This window comes from Tursiops truncatus, chromosome 18, assembly GCF_011762595.2.
Source record: "Tursiops truncatus isolate mTurTru1 chromosome 18, mTurTru1.mat.Y, whole genome shotgun sequence".
NCBI lineage: Eukaryota > Metazoa > Chordata > Mammalia > Artiodactyla > Delphinidae > Tursiops > Tursiops truncatus.
The window spans coordinates 24,728,611-24,743,053 of record NC_047051.1 but is presented as its reverse complement, the minus strand read 5'-3'; the positions used below and the strand labels follow the sequence as shown (position 1 = coordinate 24,743,053).

The following is a 14,443-nucleotide window of genomic DNA, read 5'->3' as shown; positions in this document are numbered from 1 at the left end:
TAGGTTACCTGAGTTCCAGTTCTAGCTATGCAAACGGGAAAAATTCAAACTCTCAGAACCTCAGCTTTCTCATCTCTCAAATAGTTAAGAAGTGCACATGCCCTCATGGAGGTTCAAATAAGACACAAAGCAGCTGTGTGACTCTAGAAAAAAGTACTTAATCTCTCTGTATTTCAGTTTCTGCATCTACAGAACGAAGGGGGCTGTACTCAGCGAGGCCCCCATGTGTCGTTTCCAGTTTGAAACATGTTTATATCTATGCAAAGATGCTTTCAAAACACATAAAGTATTGTTCAAATATATGATGCAGTAGAGACATATTATTAATTATTAAAAAACAGAAGAAAAGGGAGAACTCTATTTTTTTTTTTTACAGTTTTATAAATTCCCACCATTTTTCAATTTATTTGTTAGCATATTTTACAAGCACAGCCACCTGAAGTCATGGAAGTGAATGAAGTTTCCTGAAAAAAGCGTTCAGAATGAAAAGGGTAGTGGCCCAGGAGAGGAACAAATCAGCAAAAGAGACTGAGAAGGGCAGGCAAGAGAGGCAAAGGGGAGTCAGTAAGAGGCTGTGGTTATCAAGGAAGCCAACGCAAGACTGGGCTTCAACACAGAGAGAGTGTGCAGAGTTCAATGCTCGTGAGGGCCAAAGAGATGGTGACTGGAAAGGTACCCATGGAATTCAACAATGTGGAGGTTAGCTGGTACTCCAGCAAGGGCAATTCTGTAGAAGGCGGGGGAAGGGGACAGGAGTCATTAGATGGAGAGGTGAGTGACTGGAGGTCTGTGTGTGTAGAAAGTTCTCTTAAGAGGCTTTGCTGTGAAAGGGATTAGAGTCACATGAATTAGCATGATAGCACATGAGATCTGTGGTGTCTAGAACAACACTAGAGCGTGTTTAAATACTGATGGGAAGGATCCAGAAAGGAGAGAGAACGAAGGAGACAAAGGATGGAGCAAAATGCCTGTGAAGGTGGGAGGAGAGACCGGCCTTTGATGGAGCGGGAGGGGGTCCTGGCACAGGGCAGGTGGGCGGGCTTGTACATCTGAGCCTGGGAAGTTGGAGGAGCTGCATTTTGGTCGCTTCTATTTTCTTTCAGAAGCACAAGACTGAAATATTGTCTGAGAATATGGGGGAGTGTAGCTTGAAGTTTGAAGAAAGTAGGGACTGTATGAGAGTCATGGAGATTAGGCTTAAAAGACTTTTTAAAAAAGTCAACAGAATTTTAAAATTTCCAAACACGTTCCTTTAAATAGAAGTTTTGTGGAATATAGCCATCTGCCTGGAGATGATTAAGTATGAGAGAGAGAGGCTGGTTGTGAAAAAAACGATAAGGAAGGTAGATTAATGAAATCCAAAGCTATAATTTGGACAAATTGCAGGTATCTGGACATGAGGAGTGTAATCCTGAAAATGACACCTTCTAGAAGTCGTTCCTAAATTTCCCAAACAAAAGCTGCTTTCATTTCCCTGGGCTCTCATTGCACTCTAGCCTTTTCCTTACTGTCCTTTGTGACACAACAGTCTTATTCACCCACGTGTGGCTTTCCCTCTTCCATTCTCTAGGCACCTTAAAGGCACCAGCCCATAGCCCATAGCTGAACCACATGGTGTGCCTTTCAATAAATGTTTGCAACCTTTGAAATAGTTGAGGAGGAAATATTATCTGATTTATACAGATTGCCCTCATACACGTTGAGGTAGACTCTCAGGGCATAAAGTAAGCTATCTTTGTAAGAACAAAGGATTTCCAGAAACAGCAACCTATCAGCAAATGGGTGGGCCACGCTTGGAAGCAACATGCTCTTGAGGTGGGCGGCATCTCCACTCTGTTTCACAATTTCACGAGAGCCCCCGCGCAGTCTAGCAAAGGAAATGAAACAACTCCCTCCCCCTGCTCCTATTCTTTTTAGATACAAAAGACAGATAATTATCTAAAGTATTTCTCAATCTGAACAAAATGGCAAAGTGACCTTTTGGTCTGTGGTAGTCTACTCACGTCAGTGTTTGGAGCAAAAGCAAAGCAATGTGCAGGCTTAGGGAACGCTCACGAGGGCCAACTTTCGCTCTCCCACACATTACACAGACCATAAATAAAGAGAAATAGTTTAACAGGCAGCCAGACCTGAAGGGCTCTGAGTCACCCCGAGGGAGTGATAAAATTCTCCTGCTGGTACACTTACACAAACCAAGATGCAATGAATTTTGTTTTGTTTTGTTTGTTTGTTTTTGTTGTTTTGTTTTGTTTGCGGTACACGGGCTTCTAACTGCTGTGGCCTCCCCCGTTGCGGAGCACAGGCTCCGGACGCGCAGGCTCAGCGGCCATGGCTCACGGGCCCAGCCGCTCCGCGGCATGTGGGATCTTCCCGGACCGGGGCACGAACCCGTGTCCCCTGCATCGGCAGGCGGACTCTCAACCACTGCGCCACCAGGGAAGCCCTGCAATGAATTTTTTTAGGATATTCCCTTTGCTCAGTAAACCTGAAAGTTCTAAACCTGAAAGATGGCTAGACTAAGAGGGAAAATAAATCAATCTGGCAAAAACAGTAATCATTCAAAGTGTTGGTAGATTAACTGAAACATATAGGAGAACCAATTTAGTGATTTAAAAATCATACGCTTGCTAGTGAAAAATCTCCATTTCTAGCTTTTGGGCCTAGTTTTAAACACACTGGATGAGTTTTATCTAGTGACCGGGCTACTTAACGCTAAAACTGGAGCTTCTGTCCCATATCTGGTTTGTTTATACTGAAAACAGCAGGGAGAATAAATTTCAAAGTCGGAGGCTTCTTACCGATTTAGCTTTTGTTTGGCGGCAATTATCACCAGATAATAAGTCAAGCCAGTGGATTATTCTGGTGATGATGAAACGTTAGATTACTTTTGGAAAGTGATATTTCCAGTTGATATTTCCAGAAGTAAAGTATCCAAACAATTGCTTTATTCTGCTTAAAAAAAAAAACAAACCCACAATAACAGAGGACAAGATAAACAAAAACAGGTTAGAGGGAAACAGGGAATCAGTCTGAGAAGTTCTCCTAACCAGTCCTGATTTCTGATAACCACCAGGTTTATCGACGACACGCTTACACAGAGCAGCACACTTTCTGTTCCAAAGAATCCTTGTTTTCTTCTTCCAAGATATATATGTATATTGTAAAAAAATCTTCAAGTACCTACTTGGATGAAGACAAACAAGAAGAGCAGGGGAGTTACGCTGTTTGTGGGCAAGAACTGGATAAAAGGGTTGGAGGCATTTTCTGGGGCAAGGAGTGTACTAGAATAAGCACTTCGAGTAAGAGTAACAGTTCTTTCAGAGAAAAGGTAACCTTAAGTATTAATAAAACAAAACAAATTACAGCTAAAAGATTAACTCTATAAAGAATAATTCGTTTTCAAAGCACTTAGAGATCACTGGTTTTGAGAAAAATTACAGTGCTAGTCTAAGTCAGATAGATTATTTCACTTTGCAATCGCTTTAGAAATTTGATGTCTGGGGGACCTGCTCAGTTAGGGTCATGTACAGCAGGCCAAGTTCGTTTGGAATTCTAAATCTTCTTAGGTGTCCTGGCTCAGCTTTTCTGTAAAGTGTTATAACATGTATTTACCAGGGAGGAGCCGTTTCTGCTGTGGTGTCGATGATTAGTTTTAAGGTGGCTGCTATGTTCCTCCTATTTATTAAAAGAAAGCAATTTCCGTCAATCTTGGGAGATTCTGACCATGAGAATAATGTCTCCCATGGCAACCCCAAGATCTCAGGTAGCGAGCTAGCCATGCTAACTGGAATTCATACTGTGTGGTGTTCTAGAATGCATTATGGGTTTATAATGCAAAGAAGACTTTTATTAAAAAACAGTAAGTGGGGGGGGCTTCCCTGGTGGCGCAGCGGTTGAGAGTCCGCCTGCCGATGCAGGCAACACGAGTTCGTGCCCCAGTCCGGGAGGATCCCACATGCCGCGGAGCAGCTGGGCCCGTGAGCCATGGCCGCTGAGCCTGTGCGTCCGGAGCCCGTGCTTCGCAACGGGAGAGGCCACAACAGTGAGAGGCCCGCGTACCGTAAAAAAAAACCCCACAAAAAACAACAAAAAAAACAGTAAGTGGGAAGAGTGGGAAAACCCTTTCCTGGTATTCAAATGTTTTATATGATCATATATTCTGAATTTATATTTCCAAAATATCAGAGGGATCCTACAAAACTGCATTCTACATAAAATAAGACAAATAGAAATGAAATGACTAATAACCAGTTTATCGTATGTCCTGCTGGGCTGGGACAGTCCCTCTTAATGCCTGTTGTCCCAATGTAATTATTAATAGCACCCCTTTCAGTCTTATACATGGAATTATATGATCATCCTATATTAACCAAGCAGGTAGATAGAACCCAACCCTTTGGAGGAGTTTATTACGCCATTTGCGTATTGAGTTAAACTCTGTTTCTGGGCAGCAATTGCCTCAGGCAATATTGGGTTATACACATCTCACCATCTGACAGAAGGTTCCGTACATGTTTGTTTATATTTGTCTATAAAGATCTGTTTGTTCCAAGCCCATACTAACAATTTTTTGAGAGCAGAATTTTTTTAAATTTTGAAATAAAAAAATTGGAAACTTGAATATTGTCTGCACAATTCACCAATAAATTTTCTGGTATCTGTTTCTTACAACTCTTTATGAAAACTTACAGCATGATAGACACATTTCAGCTTTTTCAGGTACTTCTATAGGCCCCAGGCTAAGGTGGTCCTGCCAGCTATGGCCTTAGCCCCAAATCCCACTCAGTCTCAAGCCTGTCCCGCTGCTGGTCCCACTCTCTCCGCACTTCGTCTTATCTGATCCCTTGCCTTTTCCCTCGGGAACAAGCCCCTACCTTGGATCCCTCTTCTGGCAACCAGGTCCCAATATGCTTCCCTATCGCATGCATCTCTGCTCTGGTTCCCTGCCTTGTCCTTTCTCTGGAGCTTCAAGGATCCCTTTGCCTGATCCGGAACCTCTTCTACCTGGACTCCCAGCCGCTGTCAGCCAACACACTCCTGATTCTCTATTTTGCCTGTGTTCCTGACAGTAAGGACAGACATTCAGGACTTCTCGTCTTTGAACAGCATCCAGTAAGATGCCTGGCGCACAGGAGATTCTCAACAGGCAGTTGAGTGATGAATGAACGCAAAGCTTCCTTCTCATTGCCTGGAGCTGGGTTTCCTTCCAAGTGCCACTTCCACCTGGCTCTTTCCATTGTTAACAGGGTTCAGGGAGCTAAGGGTCATGTATATGGCTTTGGGATGAGTTAACACAGGCACAGAGTTTAAAGAATCCAGGGGCCTGGGTAGTTGGTGTGTCCCTAAATGGGGCAGCTGCCTGGGGCTGTACAGGGTGAGCCTACGTTGAGGCCACGTGACTGGGGCTGAAATTCCCACTGTGCTCCCATCACCGGCGCTAGGCTCTGGGGTGAGCAGCCTGGAGGGAGTGGCTATCTTTTCCTAACTGGCTTATCCAGAGAGGGCCCTTTGGCAATCCGTCCTCCCCCCAGGAGAGCCTTTCTCTAGTTCTGCATGGTGGCCCATGTGCCGGAAGAGGCCCTAGGGGGATGATCGCTCCCACAAGGAAATGTTTTAGCGAGTTTGGGTAAGTGCAGCTCTTAAGGAAAAGCCCCTGTGACGGAGTGAATCTGCTATCTCCTTTCTTGTTTCCTATTATACGTAAAACCGAATAATTCTGCTTGGAAGTTCATAAAGACAGACGTCATCAGAATCTGAAGATAAGAACTTTAGCATGGGAGCTGACTAGCTCGGATGTTTTGTATTGTGCTATTATATTACAGCATTTTTTCCCCCAGGGAAGTGAGGTGAATGTTGTTAGTTTTGGGAGAATCCTTGGAAGGCTCTTTCAGAGGATTTCCTCCTATCAGCCTTCAATCTACAAGTGATACTTAGGTATGTTGCATGTGAAGAAAACAGAGTGTCGGGACTTCCCTGGCGGTCCAGTGGTTAAGACTCAAGGGGCATGGGTTCGATCCCTGGTCAAGGAGTGTGGGGGGGGGTCTGCCTTGCCTATAGGCACTTGGATGATCGAATATATATTTTGTTCAGTCTTAACAGAGACCTGTATTCCTGCTACTCAAAAATGTCCTCTAACGTAGTGGCTAAGTGCACAGACACTGGAACCAGTTGGCTTGGATTCAAATCCTGGCTCTTGACACTTATTAGCTGTGTAAGGTACCCCATCTATTAAATGAGGATAATAATGGTACCTACGTCATAGGGATGCTGTGGGGTTAAAAAGAGTTAAGACACATCCTCACCGAGAACTGTGCCTGGCCGCACTAAGTGCTGTATGTGTTAGCTATTATTACTATTGTTTTATTTTCTGAGTGTGAAAAAGGTACTGGTTAGTACAAAACATTCATTTTTCAGTAGAGATGTACCAGATATATATCAGATTAATATCAGCATTGGGAAAAAGTAACTCAGGATTTTAATCAAGGATATTTTCTGAAATTTAGGCTGAATGAGAATTCTACACTCAAATAACACTCCATTTTCTTATAATAACTCTTACAATAACACTTATGTCCCATTCTTATACTAACGCTCATGATTTGCTGTTCATTCACGACCTCACACAGGAAGTCCAATGGTACTGCAAGTATTACAAATCCCAAACTGATGTTCCTAACGTTATGCTCTCTCTGCCCAGAATGCTGCAGCCCCTTTATGGCTCTGGCAGCTGGAATGAGAACTTGATGACTTCTGAGCTCTTGAAAACACGTTTGCTCTGAGTTGCAAAAGATGTGGCATGAAGGAGACTCAAAACATTTCTAGCCGTACGGCAGCTCCAAGTGATCTGAGAGAGATGGGTACCTTAAAAGATGAGAATAAAATATGCCAAGGAAAAGGCAGTTCATTGCCTAAAAATTCCAACTTAGGCTTTGCTCTTCAATTACTTTTACTGTTCACTTGTTAAAGTGATATTCATCTGGAAGAAGAAAGGCATTTCCAAGAATGCAAAGAAGAAAACGTGTACTACGTTTTTCTTTCTTTAAAGCGTCTGAAAGAATGTTCCTGATTTATATGTGCAGAGTTGAACAATGGAACCTAATCTTGCTGCTGAGAGGAATTCATTCATTCATTCACTCAATGTATACTGATGATGAGTGTCTCCCATGTGCCTGTTCCAGGCATTGGGGAGAGACTGTGAACAACACATTCATGACCCCGGCCCTACAATCCAGGTACTTCATATATATTGTTTCTAATACTCACAATTCTCCATATTAGGCATGGTTATTTCTACTTCACAGGCCAGAAATCCAAGGCCTAGAGAAGTTAAGCCACTTATTGTCACACAGCAATTAACTGGTGGTGCTGGGATTCAAATCCCAGTCTATCTCATTCCAAAAGCCAGGTCTATTAGATTCTTTTTTATTCTATCATCACATGGTCTTTAAATAATACGTGTGTTCTTGAGAGTTACAGAATTCAATGTTTTATAAAGCGTATCATGGTTTAAGAAAGTGAGGAATATTTCTGAAAAACAATCACTTTTTCCTTCTTAATATATGTCAGATTTATAGAAAGTAATGAATACCAGTTATTTGGACATTGGTTCAAAGGGCTAGCATCTCTTCCAGAAGGTTAGTAAAATATAGTATTTATATATGGTCTGAATCAGTTTTATACCAGCTCATCTTGAACAAGACCTGCAGACTCAAGGCCTGCTCTGTGATACGAAGCTGACAGTGTCACTTACTGGCCATGGGACATTAGGTCTCGCCATATTACACAATGAGATCCTGTTTCTTCATCTGTCAAATGGGGATATCATCGCCTGTCACATGGAGCGCTACAAAGAGTAAATGGAGGACAGTATAGAAGGCTTAACAGTGATGGGCAGGCTTCAGTCCCTTCCCTTTGTCCCACAAACGACACACCAGCTTCTCTAACCGTAGTAAAGCATATCTCTGTTTAGCATTTACAGACCAAAAATACCTCTGATGGAAATGTCCTAGAGCATGAAGATTACTGCCTTTGATGCCCTGCTAGTGGTACAAGCTAGGATGTAAATGAGGAATAGAAGCTTTCAGGATACATTTTTCTCATTTTTCTGGATGACTCAGGTATAGGGTGACTGAAGAAGGGTTTGAATAGATAATCCCTAAACCTCAAGTAATCTTTCACTTATGCAAATTAGGTAAGGATATATAACCACACAAACACATAGAGTATATCTACAGACTAATAAGATTGAAAAAAAAGCAAGCACATGTGTTCATTCAAAAGACTGTTATTTGAAATTGTCCTCCTGAAAGTGCATGTATTTATTTCATTCATTCAATTAACAAATGTTTACTGGGTGTCCAGTAAGTTCAGAGCACTGTGCCAGCACTGGGCATATGGTGATGAAAAAAAGAGCAACGTTTTGGGCTTCCCTGGTGGTGCAGTGGTTGAGAGTCCGCCTGCCGATGCAGGGGACGCAGGTTCGTGCCCCGGTCTGGGAAGATCCCACGTGCCGCGGAGCAGCTGGGCCCGTGAGCCATGACCGCTGAGCCTGCACGTCCGCAGCCTGTGCTCTGCAACGGGAGAGGCCACAACAGTGAGAGGCCCGCGTACCGCAAAAAAAAAAAAAAAAAAAAAAAGAGCAATGTTTCCTCCTTTCAAAATCAGTTTTGAAGTCACACATGGAATTAGTCACATTTTCTGTTGATAAATAAATATCACTAAGAAACTCTAGATAGGAGTGGCCTTAGTCTGAGTTTATCATAAAACTAGTTCTGGATCCCACCAACCAGGAGGAAACATTAAGTGATGCATGTCTTAGAGAATCTACACAGGTTAGCAGAGGAGCTCTTTACTAACACAATAGAAAAGTGTGCCTCTGGACTCTGTCTGCAGCCCCAAGTAGAGTGTCTCAGATTTCCTGAGACTGATTGCTGTTAATTATGATGATAAAAAAAGATTCCCTTTTTTTTAGCCTTGGAAAAAAATCCTACCCAAGTAATTTTTCTGAAGCTTGAGATTACATTACTTATGTCGTTCAGGTTTTAAAAATATTTCTGATTTTTTTTCTGCCAATAACCAAGCCCTTTCCCTCTTGGAGAACAATCTTGATTTCTGAAACAGTTCTTCCCTTGACATTACTGGGTGGGGGGGGGGGGGGGGAGGTTGGAGGGGGCATTATTTCCCCTGAAAAGTAAACAAGGGAATAAAAACAAGGTGACTCAAAGGATGAGGAAGTATGTTTTTCTAGAGAACAAAAGATCCTTTCACAGTATGTCAAAGACTTAACTGTGAACTTTCCTGAATGTAAACACTGTTCAAATGGCAAAAGGAATTTCATCTATGTCTATAAAAGGTCCTGCACAATAGTTCTTGCTTGAAGCTACATTTGGTAGGCAGTAAAATAATCTTTTCCTTCAAATACTTTGCATACAGACCTACAAAAACTTTTTTTTATCATCTCAGGAGTGATACAATTATAATTACTTTCATAATAGCAATAATAACACACAGATCAGAGTACTGCTAAAAGCAAGTCATGTCATAAATTACGAGTGACATCATTTATGCCTAGAGACTTCAGGAATAAAGAAATGCTTTATGAGAAAGTATAAAATGTTAGGCTGATGCTTTCCATTTAGCGTAAGAGTTTAAAAGTTACAGGGCACTGGAGTTTAAAAACAGATTTTTAAAAAATTGAAGTATAGTTGATTTACAATGTTGTATTAGTTTCAGGCGTACAGCACAGTGATTCAGTTACACACACACACATCTATTCTTTTTTTTTTTTTTTTTTTTTTGCGGTACGCGGGCCTCTCACTGTTGTGGCCTCTCCCGTTGCGGAACACAGGCTCGGGACGCGCAGGCTCAGCGGCCACGGCTCACGGGCCCAGCCGCTCCGCGGCATGTGGGATCTTCCCGGACCGGGGCACGAACCCGTGTCCCCTGCATCGGCAGGCGGACTCTCAACCACCGCGCCACCAGGGAAGCCCCCACATCTACTCTTTTTCACATTATTTTCCCTTATAGGTTATTACAAAATATTGAGTATACTATCCTCTGCTATACAGTAGTAAAAACAGATTTTATGATCATAGAAGACTATTTATTAATATTTCAAACTGACAGGAATTATGAGATGTCAGTTAGCTAAAACATTAAATTTTTCCTACTTTAAAGTCTTATTCTTTATAAACCTAGTTATAATAAATTTAAAATTGATGCTGGTAATTATGTTTGTAATATTTAATAGAGTTATATGCTATAACCAAATTATATAATTATTATGAAATGCCACAGATCTTTCCTTTCCCAGCTGCAGATTTTGCAGACATCCTATGATTACCATCATCAGCCCAAATCCCACTGCAGCCAGCTGCTAGGGTTCTTTCTCCCATCACTATGGAAGGATCGCACAATTTCTAGGATATGATCTATAAGGAGTACAACTCAGGGTCAGAGGATGTTGAGATTTCCTTTTGGGTTTTCTGTTTTCAAATGATGAATATCAAATGAGAATGAGATGTTCTCCAGGACCCCGCGGGGTGTGGGGAGAGAGTGGAGGCAGTGGCAGGGCTAGTGTGCCTCAGAGATCAGCATCTGTGTGACATTCCTCTGTACCTCCACTTCCACGGATCTGGGCAATGTTGGTTCTTTCCAGTATCACGGAAGGAATGTGTCATTTGGTCAAATTGAAAAAGGAGCTTCTTGCTTCCCCAGAGTTTCTGCAAGAGTGGAGGGCACCGAGCAGCTCCTGAAGGATTTATCCCATGTGGAGGAAAGGGGGTATAACACTGAGAGAGGGTGATGGCATCTCCTAGAGGCCACGCCTGGCTGGAATGGGTCCAGCGCTTCTCCTGGGGAAGGAGCATGAGATTCCACATTCCCGGAGGGGACTGAGGTGGGCAGAGGAATCATAAGGTTCATGCTGTAAAACTAGTAAGAAAGAATGATTCCCCCAATTCCCTCTTCCTCAGTTCTCCTTTCCTAAGGAAAGGAAGAGTCCTAAAAATATAGAACAGCCTTTTCAACTTCTGCCATGAAGTAAACGTATAATCTCAGATAAGTCACTTAATCTTTCTGGGACTCAGTTTACTCATCGGGATTGCCTTGCGATCTCTGAGGTACCTAAAGGTATTAACGATACCAAACATTTACCGAGCGCTAATATTTGCCACATGCTGAAATATGCATGGAATCATATATTAATACTTGCCCTACGCATGGGTTATCTCATTATCTTTACAGCTCCCCTTTCAAGTATTATCATTTCCATTTAATGTGAAGAGACAGAGGCTTGGAGACGGACAGTGAGTTGTTCATAGTCACAAAGCTAGTACAGAGTGGAGCCAGGATACAAAGGCTAGTCTGTCCAGTTTTAGAGTTGGTTCTTTTATGAGTTATGCCAGATTTCCTCCATTCTGTGATTCTCACCATAATAAACAGGTGTGAGTCATTTGTTAAAAAAGAGGAACCATTAGTTTGGGACCGGAAGAATGAACTGGATATAATCCACAGCTTTGCTCCTTGTAGGAGAGGAAGTTTGGCTCCTTCCTCCAGCCTTTGTCTGTTACATCTCCCTTCCTAGCATCTGGCACGGAGGAATTGCCAATCTGACTTGGCAAAGGTCACCCACTGGGCTACATTTTCCAAGTGTGCCGTCATTGTGCATTAAATGTGTAATGGGCTCCCTGGTAGTTCCCACTTTGGTGAAGTGAGCTGACCAGTTTATGACTTATGTCCTTTAGGGAAATCCAGCTGGTCTGTTTCTTTCTGCTCTACCTCTCCTGTGCCTGCACCTGAGAGGGGAGTTAAGGCTGGGGCTTCTGCAAATATGGCTTAGAGTCTAAGGGAAGGAAGCAAGAAGACCTGCTTCAGCTGCCAGGCCCAGGTCTTGCTTTCTTCATTTTTGCTACTCCTGCATCAAGGGTAGCTGGGTACTGGTCCATTTACTCATAAATTAGTGTGTGTATATATATATGTATATATTATGTACTTTGTGTCCCTTTTGGCTAGTTTTCTTGTGTTTATAGCTCCCTTGGTTTGGAATCCTGTGGAGGGAAGGTGTAAGCAATAGGTAAGACATTCCTAAGTCCTAGCCTCATATAACCTAATACCCTTAAGATCTCAGGTTGCCTATAACAAGTACAGAGACTGAGTTAGTGACTTAAAAACTACCCACAAAGGCAAGTCCAGGCCCATATGGCTTCACCACTGGATTCTACTGGACGTTTATAGAAGAATTAATAGAAGCTCTTTGCAAGAATTGTTAGAATTGTTCACAAGGAACAGTTTTCAACTGATTCTGAGGCCAGTATTATACTGATACCAAACCCAGAAAAAGACATCACAAGAAAAGAACACTACAGATCAATACCTTTTATGAAAATAGATGCAAAAATCCTCAACAAAATGATAGTGAACCTAAATCCAGCAATATATTAAGAAAAGATTACACACTATGACCAAGTGGGCTTTATCCCAGGGATGCAAGTTTGCATATTATCATGCAAGTTTCACATGAAATTCAATTAATATAATACACCACATTAATAGAATGAAGGGGAAAAAACCACGTGATCATCTTAATAGCTGCATAAAAAGCATTTGACAAAATTCAACACTTTCATGATAAGAACACTCAGTAAACTAAGAATGTGAGGGAACTTCCTCAAACTGATAAAGGGTATCTACAAAAAACCCACAACCACAGCTAACATCACACTTAATGGTCAAAGACTGAGTGCTTTCTTCCTTGATGAGTAACAGGACAAGGATGTCCATGCCATAGCAGTTTAACATTGTACTGGAGAGTCTAGCCAATTAGACTAACTAGGTAAGAAACTGAAACAAAAGGCATCCAGATTGGAAAGAAGTAAAACTACCATTATTTGCAGAGAACATAATCTTATATATATAGAAAATTCTAAAGAATCCACTAAAAGCTATAAGAACTAGTAAGTTCAGCAAGGTTGCAGGATACAAGATCCATAATAAAAGTCAATTGCATTTCTATACATTAGCCATGAACAATCTGAAAATGAAATTAAGAAAACAATTCCAATTAAATAGCATCAAAAAGAATAAAACAGTGCAAAACTCACACCCTAAAAGCTATGAAATATTCTTGAAAAAAGTTAAAGAAGACCTAAACAAATAGGACATCCATGCTCATGGATCAGAAGCCTTACTGTTTGATTTGTTCTATGTTCTGAATGTTTCTGTCCCCCCCAGTTCATATGTTGAAATCCTAATGCCTGATGTGATGGTTTTAGGAGGTAGGGCCTTTGGGAGGTGCTTAGGTCATGAGAGTGGAGCCCTCATGAATGGGATTAGTGCATTTATAAGAGAGACCCCAGAGAGCTTGCCCCAGAGAGCATGACCCTTCCACTGTATGAGCGTACAGTCACTGGCTATGAACCAGGAAGAGGGCCTTCACCAGCTTGAACCCCTAACACCAATCATTGCTGGATTAAATGCTTTAATTTTGAGAAATTATTGATAATTTGTTAAGTATAATACATACCAGGACCTAGGAAAAATAAGTATGAGGAAAACACAGTCCCTGGCTCTAACCACTTAAAAACCTTCTAAAGGAGGGTAAGACAATTTCACAAGTAATTCAAGGCAGGTTGTGTAAGTACCACACAAAAGGTATAAGCCTAGTGGGTGGAGTCAGAGGTCACATCCACCTTGGGGGTGGGGTAGACTGGAGGAGGAAGCGTTTGGGATGGACTTGTGAGATTGGATGGCTGTGACCTACAGAAACAGGAAAGAGGGAGTGGTAGAAAGGAATGGGTTGCAGATGGCAAGCAACCACTAACAAAAGTGCAGGGGACAGCAAGAATGGGCTGTGTCCTGGGAATAGTTTAGCTTGGCTAGAGTGTAGCTGGCCAACTGGGTGCTCGCAGGCTGGGGCATGCTGTGGAGGCCCTGGGTGCCAGGAAGAGTCGGTTGTATTTCAGATTGACAATGGCACAATTTCTGAAGATTTCTGGTCTAGAGTGACATGTTCAGAGCTGTTATTTAAGAAAATTTAACTCAGCAGTCTATGTAGAAGGGATCAGAGTAAGAAGACTCTGGACCTCAAGCAAACTTCCATTTTTAGGTGAAGATTCGATATTGTAATGTTTAGGGTAACTTACTTTTATCTTCAATTACTCAAGAATACTATAAGGAAATGCTAGGGAATCAGGAGGAATAATTGAATTAGATGAACAGTCTATGAGTTATAGTCAGGTGGATAATCATATTATCTGTATTTCTGGTGGAATACTTTTACTTTGTATGTGTTTCTTTGTGAGTAATTTTGAGTAGAGCAAATTTTTTTGATTGCTATTTTGAGCACTGCTAATTTTTAAAGTACTGTTAGTATTTAATCACAAGGTTATTGTGTTTTCTTTCGTCCTATAACTTCCAAAGGTTTGTTAAGAGGGGGGGTGCTTTT

General features: G+C 41.8%; 1 protein-coding gene across 5 annotated transcripts in view; it reads right to left on the bottom strand.

Moving 5' to 3' along the window:
• VWA8 (von Willebrand factor A domain containing 8) overlaps window positions 1-14,443 on the bottom strand; it is a 364,937-nt gene that overhangs the window by 60,364 nt on the left and 290,130 nt on the right. The window contains exon 38 of one of the 5 annotated variants that reach the window (XM_073795252.1): window positions 8,304-8,570. The exons of the other annotated variants lie outside the window; for them this stretch is intronic. Within the exon in view, the coding sequence (XP_073651353.1) occupies window positions 8,367-8,570 (204 nt within the window). The 3' untranslated portion in view covers window positions 8,304-8,366. Of the gene's footprint in view, window positions 1-8,303; window positions 8,571-14,443 lie in introns of those variants that run through there. 5 annotated transcript variants of the gene reach the window in all.